The 14,592-nt window shown below is 37.6% G+C and overlaps 1 protein-coding gene across 2 annotated transcripts in view; it reads left to right on the forward strand.

The window, feature by feature from the left end:
- Positions 1-3,781: 3,781 nt before the first annotated feature.
- The window catches only part of HBS1L (HBS1-like translational GTPase), a 79,279-nt gene continuing 68,468 nt past the window's right edge, over positions 3,782-14,592 (forward strand). Inside the window, exons 1-2 of one of the 2 annotated variants that reach the window (XM_008580305.1) lie at positions 3,782-4,021; positions 6,523-6,588. In XM_008580305.1, coding sequence (XP_008578527.1) covers positions 3,979-4,021; positions 6,523-6,588 — 109 coding nt within the window. In that variant the 5' untranslated portion in view covers positions 3,782-3,978. The remainder of the gene's footprint in view (positions 4,022-6,522; positions 6,589-14,592) is intronic. The other variant, XM_008580299.1, reaches the window with a different exon arrangement.

Genomic DNA, 14,592 nt, shown 5'->3' on the forward strand with positions numbered 1-14,592 from the left:
ACCCGTTGCCGGTCCCCGGTCCGGTACGGAGGCAACACTGAGGGTTGCGATCCGTTGCCAGACACGGAAAAAGACAAAAAAAAAAGAGAACTTTGAAAAAGTAGAACAAAATTGGAGGGTTAAGCTAGGTCAATAAATCAGTAGAGTCCAGAAATAGACTCACACTGGACAACTAATTTTTGACAAAGATGTAGATGCAATTCAGTGGACAAAGAACCTTCTTTTCAGCAGATGGTGCCAGAACAGTTAAATATCCATATGCAAAAAATAAACTTTGACCCAACCCTTGTACCATATACAAAACTCAACTGAAAATGTATCATAAACCTAAATGTAAAATCCCAAACTGTAAAGCTTATTTAAAAATAGGAAAAAAAATTTGTGACTTTGGATCAAAAATTTCTTAGATAAGAAATCAATAGCACAATCCATTAAAGAAAAAATTGATAAATTGGACTTCATCAAAATGAAAAATTTCTATTCAAAAGACACTGTTAAGAGAATGAGAAGATGAGTCACATGCTAGGCCAAATACTTCCAAATTATATATCAGATAAATACATTTTATCCAGAATATAAAAAGAACTCTACAAATTCAAATATAAGAAAACAAACACCTCATTAAACATTGACCAAACATTTAAATAGATGCTTCACCAAAGAGGATATAGAAATGTGAAACAAGCTCAAAATCTTTAGCCCCTATGAAGTGTTGGCAAGCAGTATGGAACTACACTGCTGGTTGGAATGTAAAATGTTACAATCACTTTGAAAAACAGTTTGGCAGTTTCTTAAAAAGCTAAAGATAAGCTATTATATCATCTGACCATTCCACTCCTAGGTATTCACCCAGGAAAAATCAAAGTTTATGTCCATACAAAGATGTGTACATAGATATTCATAGAATCCTTATTTGTAGTAGCCAAAATTGGAAACAATCTAAATATCTATCAGTAGGTGAATGGAAAAACAAATGATATATCCATACAATGGAATTCCCCTCTGCAATAAAAAAGAATGAACTATTGTTGATTCAAGCACCTACATGGTTGAAGCTCAAAATAATTGTGCTGAATGGAGACATATAAAAAAGAACACATACTGTATGATTTCACCTATGTAACATTTGGAAAATGCAAATAAACCTATAGTGACAGAAAGGTGATCAGTTGTTGCCAGGGTCCATGGCGTTGGGGAAGTGAGGGGGAGGAGACATCCTTGGATATTCTGGGATTTTATGTTCTGAACATAAAGGTACTTGAGGAAACTTTTGGGAATATGGTTATGTTCGTTAACTTGATTGGGTTGATGTTTTCACTGGTGTATACATATGTCAAAATATATCTGTATTAGTTTATTTCTGTTGCATATAACAAAATACCTGGAACTGGGTAATTTATAAAGAAACAATATTTATTGCTTACATTTTCAGAGGCTGGAAAGTCCAAAGTCCAGCGAACACATCTGGTGAGGGCATTGTCCTGGTGGTGACTACAGTGACTCAGGGTATCACATGGCAAATATGGAGGAGCAGAGAGAGAGTTAGCCTTCTCAGTTTGCTCCTTTTAAAGCTATCAGAACCATGCCCATGACCACCATTCACTAGGATCAATCCGTTCACTAGGCATAATCCTCACAATCTAATCACCTATTCAAAGCCCCACTTTTCAATAACCATAATAGAATTTCCCACCCTCCCAACTGTCAGTGGGGATTAAACTTCTAATACCTAAAACTTAGTGGACACAATTCAATCCATATCAACATCAAAATGTATCCATTAAATATGTGCAGTTTGTCAACCATACCTCAATAAAGCTGTTAAATTTTTTTCAGTAATGTAGTTATGCTACTTTCACATGATTTTTCCACAAATAAAAATGAATTATTTGTATAGTTGTTTATGATGTTTAACTATCCCATAGCAAGAGACATATTGCTATATTTCTTTTCTTTTATTCATTAATTCATTCAGCAAACATTCAAAGTGCCAAACATTTAGGGTGCTAGAGAAAGATAAAGCTTTCTAATTGGTGGAGTAGAGAACTAGCATTTATTGAGTACTTGTTACGCAACAGCTACTGTTTTTCCATACATAATTTCATTTACTTTTCACAAAATAGAAGACATATATTTTCATATATATCCATTGTACAGATGAAGAAATTAAACCCAAAGGAGTTAATTAACAGAAAGTGGCAAAACCGGCACTGAAATCAGGGTCTGTGAGACTCCAAAGTCATGGTACTTCCCATCAAACCACAATACCAAACTTTTACAATCACACCTAAGGAGTTCTGGGGGCAGTGGATAATATCCCTGACACTTTCTGAAGAAGTCAGTGAAGGCTTTGCATTTGAAGCCCTACTGCTTGAGATTCAGTGGAGGCTCTCAAGTATTTAGAATTTTAAGGGAGTGCATTTTTGATGGCCCAGAGACAGATTACATACTATCTCTCAGGCAGCACAAATGTTTTCTTATTTGTTGCTCCTGTAGTACCTTGTTTATGTGGTCAATTATAACTCATTCACTTCATACCTAAGTGAGTTATATTTAAGCTTGTAATTGACAATTAATGTGGGGTAGAAGCTGCCATTTGTATTTTAATAACATATAGGTAACATAGGTAAATTATTATTCACAACTCTGAGTTAAATAGTATTATTATCTGCATCTTAGAAAGAAACAGGCTGTGACATAAAAATTATATAAAGGTATAAAATAAGGAAAACACTTAAGCCATATAAAATTAGCAACTACTGCGATTTTTGTGCAAAATTTTGTGTTGGAGCTACATTAAATAGCAATGATAGTTAAGAACAACCATTTGGTAGTCAGACACATTCAAATGCATGTATAAATTACATTCCAAGTCACTTACAAGTATGAATTAAATTTGTCTTACTCTATTTCTTTCTATTGCGGATAATAAAAAGCTGAGTAAGCTTTTAATTCATTTCTAGAATTTGACATTTGCCCTTGATGTAAAGTATCACCATTTCAAAAACACAAGCTAGAACTTAAGGGGTCTGTTCAGTATGATTATGAGGTTGGTTTTTTACATAGCATTATTAACTTCATGTTCAAGAAATGAGAACATTTAATAGGTTATGTATTTATGCATCAACAACATTCATCATTACCACCTAATGCCAGTGCTATGTCTAAAAAGCTATATTTAATCCTCTTAGCAGGTTACACATGATTATGTGTTCAATGAATGCTCTGTGACTCCTTCTCTAAGACGCCGATAAAGATCGTTTACATAGCTGAGGGCAGATAGTTGTTTACTAGAGGTATTCATATAGGATCGAGTGCATACACAAAGCCAAGAATTACACGAAAGCATGGTGACCTATTGAGCCAGGTTCTCAATGCAACTGTATATACGCATTTAAAAATAGCCGTTTCTCCCCTTCTAAAGCTTGGACAAATTATTATAGCAAATTTACTCAAATTTGTTGAATGCCTATTGTGTGCCTAACTAGGCCTTTAAGATGTAAGTTGAATAAAAGAAGGTCCCTGCTCTTATTGAACACACAGTCAGCTTTTTCAGTTGATTATCAGAAACTAAATTTTGGAAATAACCTGGAACACTAGTGCAGATCCAGGATCGCCATTCTCAATATTTCGCCCAAACCAATAAATTATAGGTGACGGTATTTCCCCTTTAGGAAACCCTATCAGTCGACGAGCTCCTGGGCGGGTCCACGGCAAAAAAAAAAAAAAAAAAAAAAAAAAAAACCCATCCCCCATGCGCTTAAGTACGCATGCGTTCCCGGGGAGGTGGGCAGTGACCCCGGGCGTTGCCGTCGCGCAGTGCGCGGATAACACGTCGCGCGTGCGCAGTCGCTGGGCGCAGAGGCCTGCCGGAAGCCAAGATGGCGCATAGGTGTTCTCCAGGCCGCAGTTGGCGCCTTATCAGGATCTGAGCGGAGTGTTTTGGAAGGGGCTGTGATAAACGCCCTCTCCGCCGCTATGGCCCGGCATCGGAATGTCCGAGGCTATAACTACGATGAAGGTAGGTGGTAGGGTCATGTCGGGACGTCATTTTCGCTGTTCCAGCTGGGATCTCAGCCCATTGGCATCCACTGCGATTTATGAGTTACTCGTCAGTGGTGCCAGGCTGGAATTCGAGGAAGCCCAGTTGGGGAAAATAACAGGACATCTGAGTGCCATAGAATGGCGTTGTTTTAAGTCGTGATTTTTTCTCTTTGGGATTGATCTTAGGTTGGGAGGGGAAGGTGCTGCACAGCGTCATATGGCCTCTTCCCAGTTAGGCTCTCCCTTGGAGTCTCAGAATAATAATTTAAAAATTCTCAGAATTCACATAACCTTATCAGAGAGGGTTTGTACCCAAAAACCTATTGGTTTCTCCGTTTAATTCTCACATTGTTTTTCTCTGTAATTTTGATAGTACTTTACACGACTGCCTCAGCTACTAATTTAAAAGTCCCAGTAAGGCGAAGTCTATACTTACTTTTATATTTACTCCAGTAGCTGACACAATGTGTTCCATGTAGTAAATAATCAAAATTTTGTTGTAGAAACAAACTGCTTTACAATGATCGCAGGAAAGATTTCTCTTCATCTTTTCATATTGTGGTACTTTGGGCTCAATTTCAGTATTGACAAACTGACCTAGTAAAAAAGATTCTTGTCTTTAATATCTAAAAATATATTTTTGTTTGTGAATGATCTCTCATTTATTTGCTGATGAATTATTATTTATTAACTCAGATTGTGATCTAATAATTCATTGCATGTTACACATTTTTATCCAATGTAGCATATATCTAATTATTCTTTGCCAGAAACATTTGGTCTCAGCCTTTGAGCATGCTGTTCCTGCTGCATGAGTATGGTTAGAAACTAGCTAACCCAATCCTTTGGATATTATATTCTTGTGAATCTTTCCTTAGCCACTACACTCCCAATTCTAGTTTTGTTCTTCATGTGTCTATTCCCAAATTGCTTTGTATCTCTCATGTTCAGCTCTTGTCATATGGTTTTGTAATTGCCCATTTTTTTTGTCTGTGTTCCCCATCAGATTTTAGGTTTCAGGAGAGCTGGGAATATTCTCGCTGTTGTACCACAAGTGTCTCTAATAGTCCCTGGAATAGTGTTAGTATTTGTCAAATCAATGAATAAATACATTTAGGTAAATATATGTATGTTCCTTGTGGGTTTTTAGTTTTAAATAATTTGATTCATTAATTTATAAGAAAACAAATATTAATTTAGTGCCGAATATGTGTAGTTGGCTAAACCAAGTCATGTCCTGAAGGAGCTGATAAGCTCGTGGAGTGAAACAGGTGTGGTGCTTTGAAGACAATAAATTGGAGGAGCGTGCTAGAGGGTAAAAGTGGCAGGGGGACTTGCTGCTTTACCCAAAGTGGTCAGAGAAGACTTCTGCAAAAAGATGACATTTGAGCTGGAACCTTAACTAGGGGAAAGAAGTAGCCTTTGGAAAATCTGTCAAAGAGCATATTCCAGTCAGGAGGGAAAAAAAAGCCAGTTAGCCTTCAGTGTGGTGATCACAAGGGAGTTTAGGGTAAGCTTGTTTTTGTAGAGATTGCTTCACTCTACATGAAGAAAAACTACTTTCATGATCTGATTGTATACCCTGTGCTAGTCAGTTCTGTGGAAAAGAGGTTCTTTGGCTATAGAGGATACTTGGTGAAAAAAATGGATGGAAGCTTATTTCAGGTTTTTGTCAACACCGGAAAAACAATTCAAGTATATTGTTTGTAGGATTATTATTATTTTTTGATCACGAGGTGAAAACTTGGAGAAATTTAATAAAAGCCAGTTAGCTTAAAAACTGAAGAACCATGTATGTCTTCATAAATATGGAAATGTCAGTAAATATCTATTTTTTTTTTTTCCTTTTTGTCTTTTTTCGTGTCCGGCAACGGATCGCAACCCTCAGTGTCGCGCCCGTACCAGACCGGGACCGGCAACGGGATCGCAAACCTCGGTGCTGCGCCTGCACCTCGCTCAGCCAGTGAGCGGGAACCGGTCTGTATGTGGGATCCGAACCCTTGGCGGGAGCGCCACCACGCTCCCAAGCGGCGCACTGTAGCAGTGCGCCACCGGGCCGGCCCTAAATATCTATTTTTTTTTTTTCCTTTTTGTCTTTTTTCGTGTCCGGCAACGGATCGCAACCCTCAGTGTCGCGCCCGTACCAGACCGGGACCGGCAACGGGATCGCAAACCTCGGTGCTGCGCCTGCACCTCGCTCAGCCAGTGAGCGGGAACCGGTCTGTATGTGGGATCCGAACCCTTGGCGGGAGCGCCACCACGCTCCCAAGCGGCGCACTGTAGCAGTGCGCCACCGGGCCGGCCCTAAATATCTATTTTTATGGGTGAAATTTTTAGAATTTTTTGGAAAATAGACACTCTAGATTCCTTTAACTTTGATAAACAGTTTAATTTTCTTAGAGAATTCAGGTACTTCCTTATTAATAACTAATAATATAAAAAAAATCTGTATGAATTTATCTCTTGTTTTTATTTTAGATTTTGAAGATGATGATCTCTATGGCCAGTCTGTAGAGGATGATTATTGTATTTCGCCATCAACAGGTGAATTTTTTAAAAAAATTTTATTTTAAGATTTACTTGTACATTTTTGTGGGGTACAGTGTGTTGTTTCAGTACATGTATATACTGCACAGTGATTCTCACTTAGGGTAGACAGCATAGTTTTGTACCTATTAGTTCACAACTTCTCCTCCCCCCAACCCCCTCCCCTCTTGGTCTCTGGTAACTATTCCACTATTCTACTTCCTACTTCTGTGAGAAGCACTGTTTTTTTTTTTTAAGATTCCACATGAGTGAGATCATGTGGTATTTGTCTTTTTGTGCCTGACATCGTTTAACATGATGGTTTCCAGTTCCATCCATGTTGCTGCAAATGATAGGATGTTATTTCTTTTGTAGCTGAATAGTGTTCCATTGTATGTATTTGCCACAGTTTACTATTTATTTATTTTATTGAATTGTGATTGATTATACATATTTTTTGGGTTCAACATTAACATATATTATCAAATCAATATTATTAGCATATATATTATTACAAATTGTACTTACCCAGTCTCTCCCCATCCCCTTTTTTCTCCCCCCTCCCAATTTTGATAACCCTAGATTTCTTCTCTCCTTCTGAAAGAGTAATGGCCCCATGGCAGCGGTGGTGTGCCTGGCTACGGGAAGAGGGGTTGGTCCCTGGCTCCACACCTCAGGACCCTGGGTGGCCCCATGCCACAGTTTTTGAATCTATTCATCCATTGATTGGCATTTAGGTTGATTCCATCTGACTACTGTGAATATTGTTGCAATGAACATGGGAGTGCAGGTGTCTTTTTGATAACCTGCAATTAACCTAAATGTACTAAAATGGTAATTTAGTCAATAAGGAAATTCTAAAACTTCTGGAGGCAGGCAGCAGTTAATTTTATATCCCTAAGTATCTTTTGAATATTAGAAACATTGGGTGTTATGCATGGACTTCCATTAATATTTAGTTTATCTACTGTTAAATAGTTTAGCAAATAAACCAAATATGTCTAGTTCAGACTTCTGATGAGGCCACAGAGGGATTTAGAGTTCAAATTCATGTATGAGTCCATATCACAGCTGCATGTTCTATCTCTCCTGCCCAAAGATTTCTTCTCTTCCACCATGTAAAGAGAACTATCATGTTTCTTTTTAGCAAAGACTGAGTCTTTGATCAGCTTTCTCTTGGTTATTTCCCTACCAATACATTTGTCTTCAAATTTTAACCTACTATCTATACAATTGGTTTAAATGCTCCACTAAATGTGAATATGGCATAAAAGGGGGTACAATTAACATGTACTTATGTATAGCATAAATGTAATTCATAAAATTCACTTTTCACAAGTTTAGAGGTTTTATATAATTAACATTTCCTTCAAAGTCCTCTGCTATGGACTGAATGTGTTTCCCCAAAATTCATATATTGAAATCTTAACTCCCAACATGATAATATTAAGAGGTTGGGCCTTTTGGAGGTGATTAGGTCATGATGGCAGAACTCTCATAAGTGGGATTAGTGCCCTTATAAAAGAGACTCCAGAGAGATCGCTCACCCTTCCACTGTGTGAGGACACAGCAAGTAGGCACCCCTCTAAGCTGGTATTCTAATATGCCTTGATTTTGTACTTTCCAGCCTCCAGAGCTATGAGAAGTAAATTTATTTTTATTTTTTTAATGGCTTCTTTTTAAAAAAATTTGTTTTTTATTAGCATATTCATTGTTACAAATCATTCTTTATGCCCCTTATCTAATCTCCCCCTTCTCCGTTTCCCCCTCCCCCTTCCCCCTCTAATAACCATAGATTTGTTCTCTCCATCTGATAGATTAACTGTTCCTCTATTGGTTTGTTGCCTAGATGATCTGTCCAGTACCGAGACAGGTGTGATCAAGTCCTTCCCTATTATTGTAAATCAGATGCTTCTTCTATTACTCTGTAGTGTGCTTTGTGGAGAGAGAGGACCTCTTATTTTTTTTTTTGTTTTTCTGTTTTTTTGTTTTGTTGGTCTCTGCTGCTGCCTTTCCCTATTTCAGGGCAGTTGACAGTCTGGACAGTGGCTGTGACTAATGCTATAGTGACTAGCCACTTTTGCAGCAGCCATGGCAATTGCGGTGGCTATGGTGGGCTACCTGCATGGAAATGGTGATTTTGGTATGCTCTTTACCAGGTTGTGGCTGGGTTTAGCTTCCGCCAGCTGCACGTGTCAGTACCCTGGTGGGGCTCGGGGTGGTGACAGCAAAATTTCTGTTGTTTGTAATCTACCCAGTTGATGTTATTTTGTTATGGCAGCCTAAGAATGGACTAAGATATTTTCCTTGTTTTTTTTTTTTTTTTTTTTTTTTTTGTCTTTTTTCGTGACCGGTAACGGGATTGCACGCAACCCTCGGTGTCACACCCGCACTGCGCTCAACCAGTGAGTGGACCGGTCTCTACATGGGATCCGAACCCTTGGCGGGAGCGCCGCCGCACTCCCAAGTGCCGCACTCTACCGAGTGCACCACCGGGCCGGCCCATATTTTCCTTGTTTTAGTTACCCTATAGTCTGCTGGGCTATCCTGTAAACTGTACCTGCTTTAATCCCATTTTTAGCTTCTGAAGACCAAATATAATTTGCCCTTTGCCCTTTATCATTCCTTTTTCTTTATAAAGGCATATATGCTGTAGAAGTTGTCTTAGTACCTCTACTCTTTATGTCATCTTTTTCCTGTTACTTGTTATTCTGAAATGCATCTAGCTTTTTATTTGTAGGTCTGCTCTTCAGGTCAAGTTCTTTCCTCATTTAGCTTAATCATGGCCTTTCCTTTTGTCTTTTAATGTCTCACTATTATCAGAAAGTATTCTGTTAGGAGATAAAAATTGCACCAGTTATTTTGCCAGGGAGAATTTAATATAAAAAGTTGTTAACCAGGTATTACAGAACAAAAAAATGGGAAAAGGGCAACCAAAATATCAAGAAGGTAGTAACTTCAGGAAACATTTACAATCTCTAGTTCTTTTTTTTTTTGGCTGCTGCCTGGTACCTTCCCTAGTTCTTAGGGGATCAAATGGATGAAGTTAAAATTGACCTTTAGAAGCTTGTGGGGGCTCCTTGGAGCTGGCACTTAGACCATGAGGAGAGGGTTCTGCTTTGCCTGTGAAGTTTACAGGAGGAACTGTGGAGCTGGGCCTCAGACCTCTACGGATGGAGGCACTGCATAGCTGATGCTGGTGCCTCCAAAGGGACCCTGCGAAGCTGGGATTCAGCTTTTCAAAGACGGCATTACAGCTTATTGGCTGGTTGTGGTGTCTGGGGAGTGAAGGGGCGAGTTGAAGCTGCTTCTGGGAGTTTTGGAAAAACTGAAAATTGATATTAATTGCTCTTTACTGGAACAAACCACTTCTACGATGTGATGTGTTGCTGGGATGACATTGGAACAAGAAGCGTAAAGGAAGGAACATGCACCTTTCTCCTCCAGCCTTCCAGTCTCCCTTTAGCGTCTCCTTGTTGGCTGATACTAAAAGGGAGCCAGCTGTCAAAGAAGCAATATACTTTGCAGAGGCTTTAACCCCAGCATCACCAACAAAGCTGGTTGGTTAGAAGCTGACAGATGTCTTGATAACCAGCATTTCTTTCTTTCTTTTTCTTTTTTTTTGAAGCTGACAGATGTCTTGATAACCAGCATTTCTTTCTTTCTTTTTCTTTTTTTTTTTTTAAAAAGAAGATGACTGGTAAGGGGATCTTAACCCTTGACTTGGTGTTATCAGCACCACACTCTCCCAAGTGAGCCATGGGCCAGCCTGATAACCAGCATTTCTTTAAAGCTCCTTATGCAGGGACTCAAAAGAAGACATTTTATAGGGATGTATTAGTCCATTTCTGTTGCTTATAACAAAATACCTGAAACCTGAAACAAAATACCAAGGAACCTCCTAGGCACTTGCCCTTTGGGACTCCTTTAATTCAGCATCACAGCTGACTAGTAACTTAAACTTTAGAGGTGACAAAGTGATGTCTGGTAGCACTATTCTTACCACTCGTGTTCTAAGTACAGTGGAGAATGTTGCATGTTCATGGAAATGAGAAGATGATATGAGTATAATATCATATTTGTGTTTTTTAAAAAATCTCTCCTACATGGTAGAGAATAGATTGAAGATGGTACATGAGTGGATGTAGATAGACTAGTTAGGAAGCTATTATACTAATCTAGAAGAGATGAAGTTATTTTAGGACAGTGTTCTCCAGATGTGGGCCCTGTACCATTAGCATCACTTGAAGGTTTGTTAGAAATGCAGTTCTGGGGGCTCTACCCAATAGTCAGAAACGCTGAGAGTGGGGAAGCTGTTTTAACAAGTCCATTAGAGTATTCTAATGGCATGCACTAAGAACCGTTTGTTGGGGACAAGAGTGGTAGCACTGGATTTGGAAATAGATTCCTAAGAAACTTCACAGGAGTTGAGGTCCATAGGACTTGGAAGTTGGTTGACTATGGCTTGCATAAGAGTGGAAATCTTTATAGAGAGAGAGATTACTCTCTAAGTGCAAAAGACCTTAATATTTCAGGCTAATGCAGTCATTTATCTAATCTTCTCTGGATAAATAACATTTAACCATGAGTAATGAGCTAACAGCACACAAAGTCAGACCTTTGGAGGGTGTTTTTCTGAGATTTGCATTTATGGCCTAGCTTTCTTGAAGACGATGTCAACTCGTGTATCTCTCATAGTTCTTGATGTGTGCCTTGAATGTGGTTTATATTCAGGACAGTCTGACTCTGAGAGTTACTTTTGTACACACCAAGAGGTCAAGTAACATTATCAAAGCAGGAGATAGTTAAGTGGTTTTGTTTCTTTTGTGACAAACTGTATTTTTAACAAAAGCATGTGACTTTGGATTTTTTTATTTTTAAAAACATTTATAAAATAGGAGTAACATTGTATCAGAAATTTAGTTTCCTCTTTAGTTGTATATTTTCCAAGTAATTTTCAATAAAAAAATGAATAGTTTTAGAATACTTTCTGTTGTTAAAGAAGCAGCTCATGTCATTGAAGAAATGATCATACTCATAGTCTAATGAGGTCTGATAATTGAGTGAATTTTCCAATTACTAGGAATTTCTCTCTAAAATTCGTCAGCACATGTATTTTTTTCAAGTCTACTACATACAATTTTTTCCGATGGATAGATGATTTCTAAATGTTACAGCTTTTTTACTTCCTTTAGATAAGGTTGACTTTGGTACTGAGTATTGAATATATGTCAAGAGTGGGGATAGCAAAAAAGAGCTTATATATAAAACTTTATTTGAATGGTTATGTATTTTGTTTCAGCTAGTGTGATTGGAAGTGGTTCTTATTTGGTCCATTTCAATTCAAAACCTTTATTGGACATCAGTTTATGTATAAAAAAACACTATTCTAATAAATTTATAAATTAGTTTGATGTAAGGCAGTTTGTTTAAAGTCTCATTCAAACAGTTTGCTACAACAGTATGTTGTGTAAAGAAAATAATCCAGACTGAAGGAACCTGGGAGTGCTTCTGGAAGGAGATGGGATTGGGGCTGGTAAATTTGGGAGTAAGAATGGCGTCCCAGGTAGAGGAAACAACATTGCTTAAGTAATTTCCTCTAAGTGAGGCTTCTTTTGGGAGACTCACAGGATTAACGCAAGTTGTAGCAGGAAAGAGGGCTATGAAAGGAAATAGGAACCAGATTGAGGAAGACGGTTTTAAATTTTGTGTTTGTAGTGTCCACCTATTAGAGGTTTTTGAGTAAGGAGGGTGGTATTTTAGGCAGGTGACTGATGACGATATACAAAGTGTACTACAGATGGGACAGATGAAAGGAGAGACTGTAGGCCAATGTTTCCTAACCTTCTCTGATGATATGAATTAGCTGGGAGTAATTGTTCTGCTCCGTTCCACCACCACAGCCTAGAGAGAGCTGTATCTTTAATGAGTGCCTCAGATGATTTTTATTTTAAGGTTTTTAGGAAACAATTTGAGGTAGTTTCAGGAGATAGATTTCGAATTCCTTGAACTTTTGTGTTTGTCAGAATGCCTTAAATTTAAAAAATCACTGTTGGTGTCCATTTTTTTTCAGAAAGCACTTCCATCAAAGTTTGTGATTTAAAATTTTAGAGAAGAATAACATTTTGTATTTACTGTTTTTTCATCATTGTTTTTTTCTCTCGTTCCATTTTTATTGTATTTGTTGCCTTTTGGGCTCTCATTTCAACTTCAAAGGTTTGGACCACTTTTTTTCCTTCTCTAATAGCTATTTTTGTTGGGGGAGTTTTCCTGCCCTTGTTCCCTCCCTGGCAAACCCAGCCATTACTACTTCCAAACAATGGTCACAGTATATGTTTCTGAATTGGATTTGTGTGTGTGAGGGGCATGATGGTGGTAGGAAAACCCCCAGAAAAAATAGCTCTGAAGAGGTAGAGTAGAAGCCTGTACATTGAAAGAACTTCCTCTTCCTTGTCAATATTTCCTAAGTGAAACTTGTTGAGGGAAGCATCTGGTTTCCTGCCTTACTTAATTATTTTGATTTGTGTTAAGTATCTTCCTCACAGTTCAGATGTATGAGAGAATGTTAGGGGAAGTGTATTTGTTACTTTTAGGCTAAACTGAAATCAGTTTTTTAAAGCCAGGAAAGCAGTTTGTAAACCACCAGGTAAAAAATGGTCCAGTTTATTACATTTTTTGGTACTACCACATTTTATTAAATCTAAGTTGCCATGGATTGTAAGATATATCATCATTTTATGGACCACTTTAAAACAAAAGGCTATCAATCTAACTATTACATAATACCCAGATGCCATTTGATTCTAAGACACATCTCTAATTCTGAGACTTTAACATGTGAAAAAAAGTGGTTCCCTTTAGAGAATTTATGAGTAGAATGATGTCTCTTCTGCTATTTAGTCATGCTGACTTTATAATGCCACTATTATTATCTCCTTGCACAGAGGGGGAAAAATAGGGATGGAGATATATATATATATATATATATATATATATATATTCAACATAATATGTGCATTCCTGAAAAACTTTGTGGTCTTTAAAATTATATACTAAAAATAACTTCTGGGAAAAAGTAGAATCAGGACAGACTACTCAACCTATAGAGTACTAACAAAAACAGTAATTATCTCAAAAATACTTGCACATTTGAAAAGCTACATTAAGTTCCTATTAAATACTCCAGTAAATGTAGGACTTTACGTTAAAAAAAGGTGAAACCTTGCTAGAAGGAGGTGTAAGAAAGGGTTGAAACTAATAAGTAATATTACAAGGCAAAATGCTGACAGAACTTGGAGAACCAAGCAGTAAGGACTTCCAGAACAGGGAGTATTGCCCAACTGAGTCAAGAGGAGGAATGTAAGGCTATGAGACATTACAGTACAATTATAATTATAATATAATATAGCTCTGTGGTTAGTGTTATTGGATTTTGTGTCTGTTGCTATTATGCAGCGATGCAAAACATTGAAGTGATGGGGCAAAATTTGATAAACTACAGCATCTCCAATGTTACACTCTAATCATTCTCTCATTTACCAATCAGTATGAGCTAATTTGTGTTTAAAAAAAAACATGCATTATAGCAGAATAGATTGAATTCTGCCAGCTGCTCTGTATTTCTCTTACTCTGTTCACCTTGTTCAAGATTTCTTCCATCTCTTCTTCAGCTCTTCCTATGTTCTCACCTTCTTTATTATAACTGTTCCAGTCTTTAGTGATTACTTAATCTTCTGTGCTTCTGCAGAACTTGTTATCTGTACAACTCATTTGACTTTTAAATTATGTGTGTCATTACATTTTTTTCTTTGCCTTCTCTGCTAGTCTGTGAGGCCATTCACTTATACTGTGAAATAGAGCATTTATGCTGTGGCCTTCTGAGTGTAGATGTTACACATAGGTCATAGCTTTATATTCTATGCATTATCTATAAATTTTGAATATAGTTTCCCTTTAATAAATAATGCCTTCCAGAAAACGTGTTCAAAAGTCAAATGTGGGGACTTTAAGCAGTGGGCTTAA

The sequence above is a fragment of the Galeopterus variegatus genome, unplaced genomic scaffold, assembly GCF_000696425.1.
Source record: "Galeopterus variegatus unplaced genomic scaffold, G_variegatus-3.0.2 Scaffold85, whole genome shotgun sequence".
NCBI classification, from domain to species: domain Eukaryota; kingdom Metazoa; phylum Chordata; class Mammalia; order Dermoptera; family Cynocephalidae; genus Galeopterus; species Galeopterus variegatus.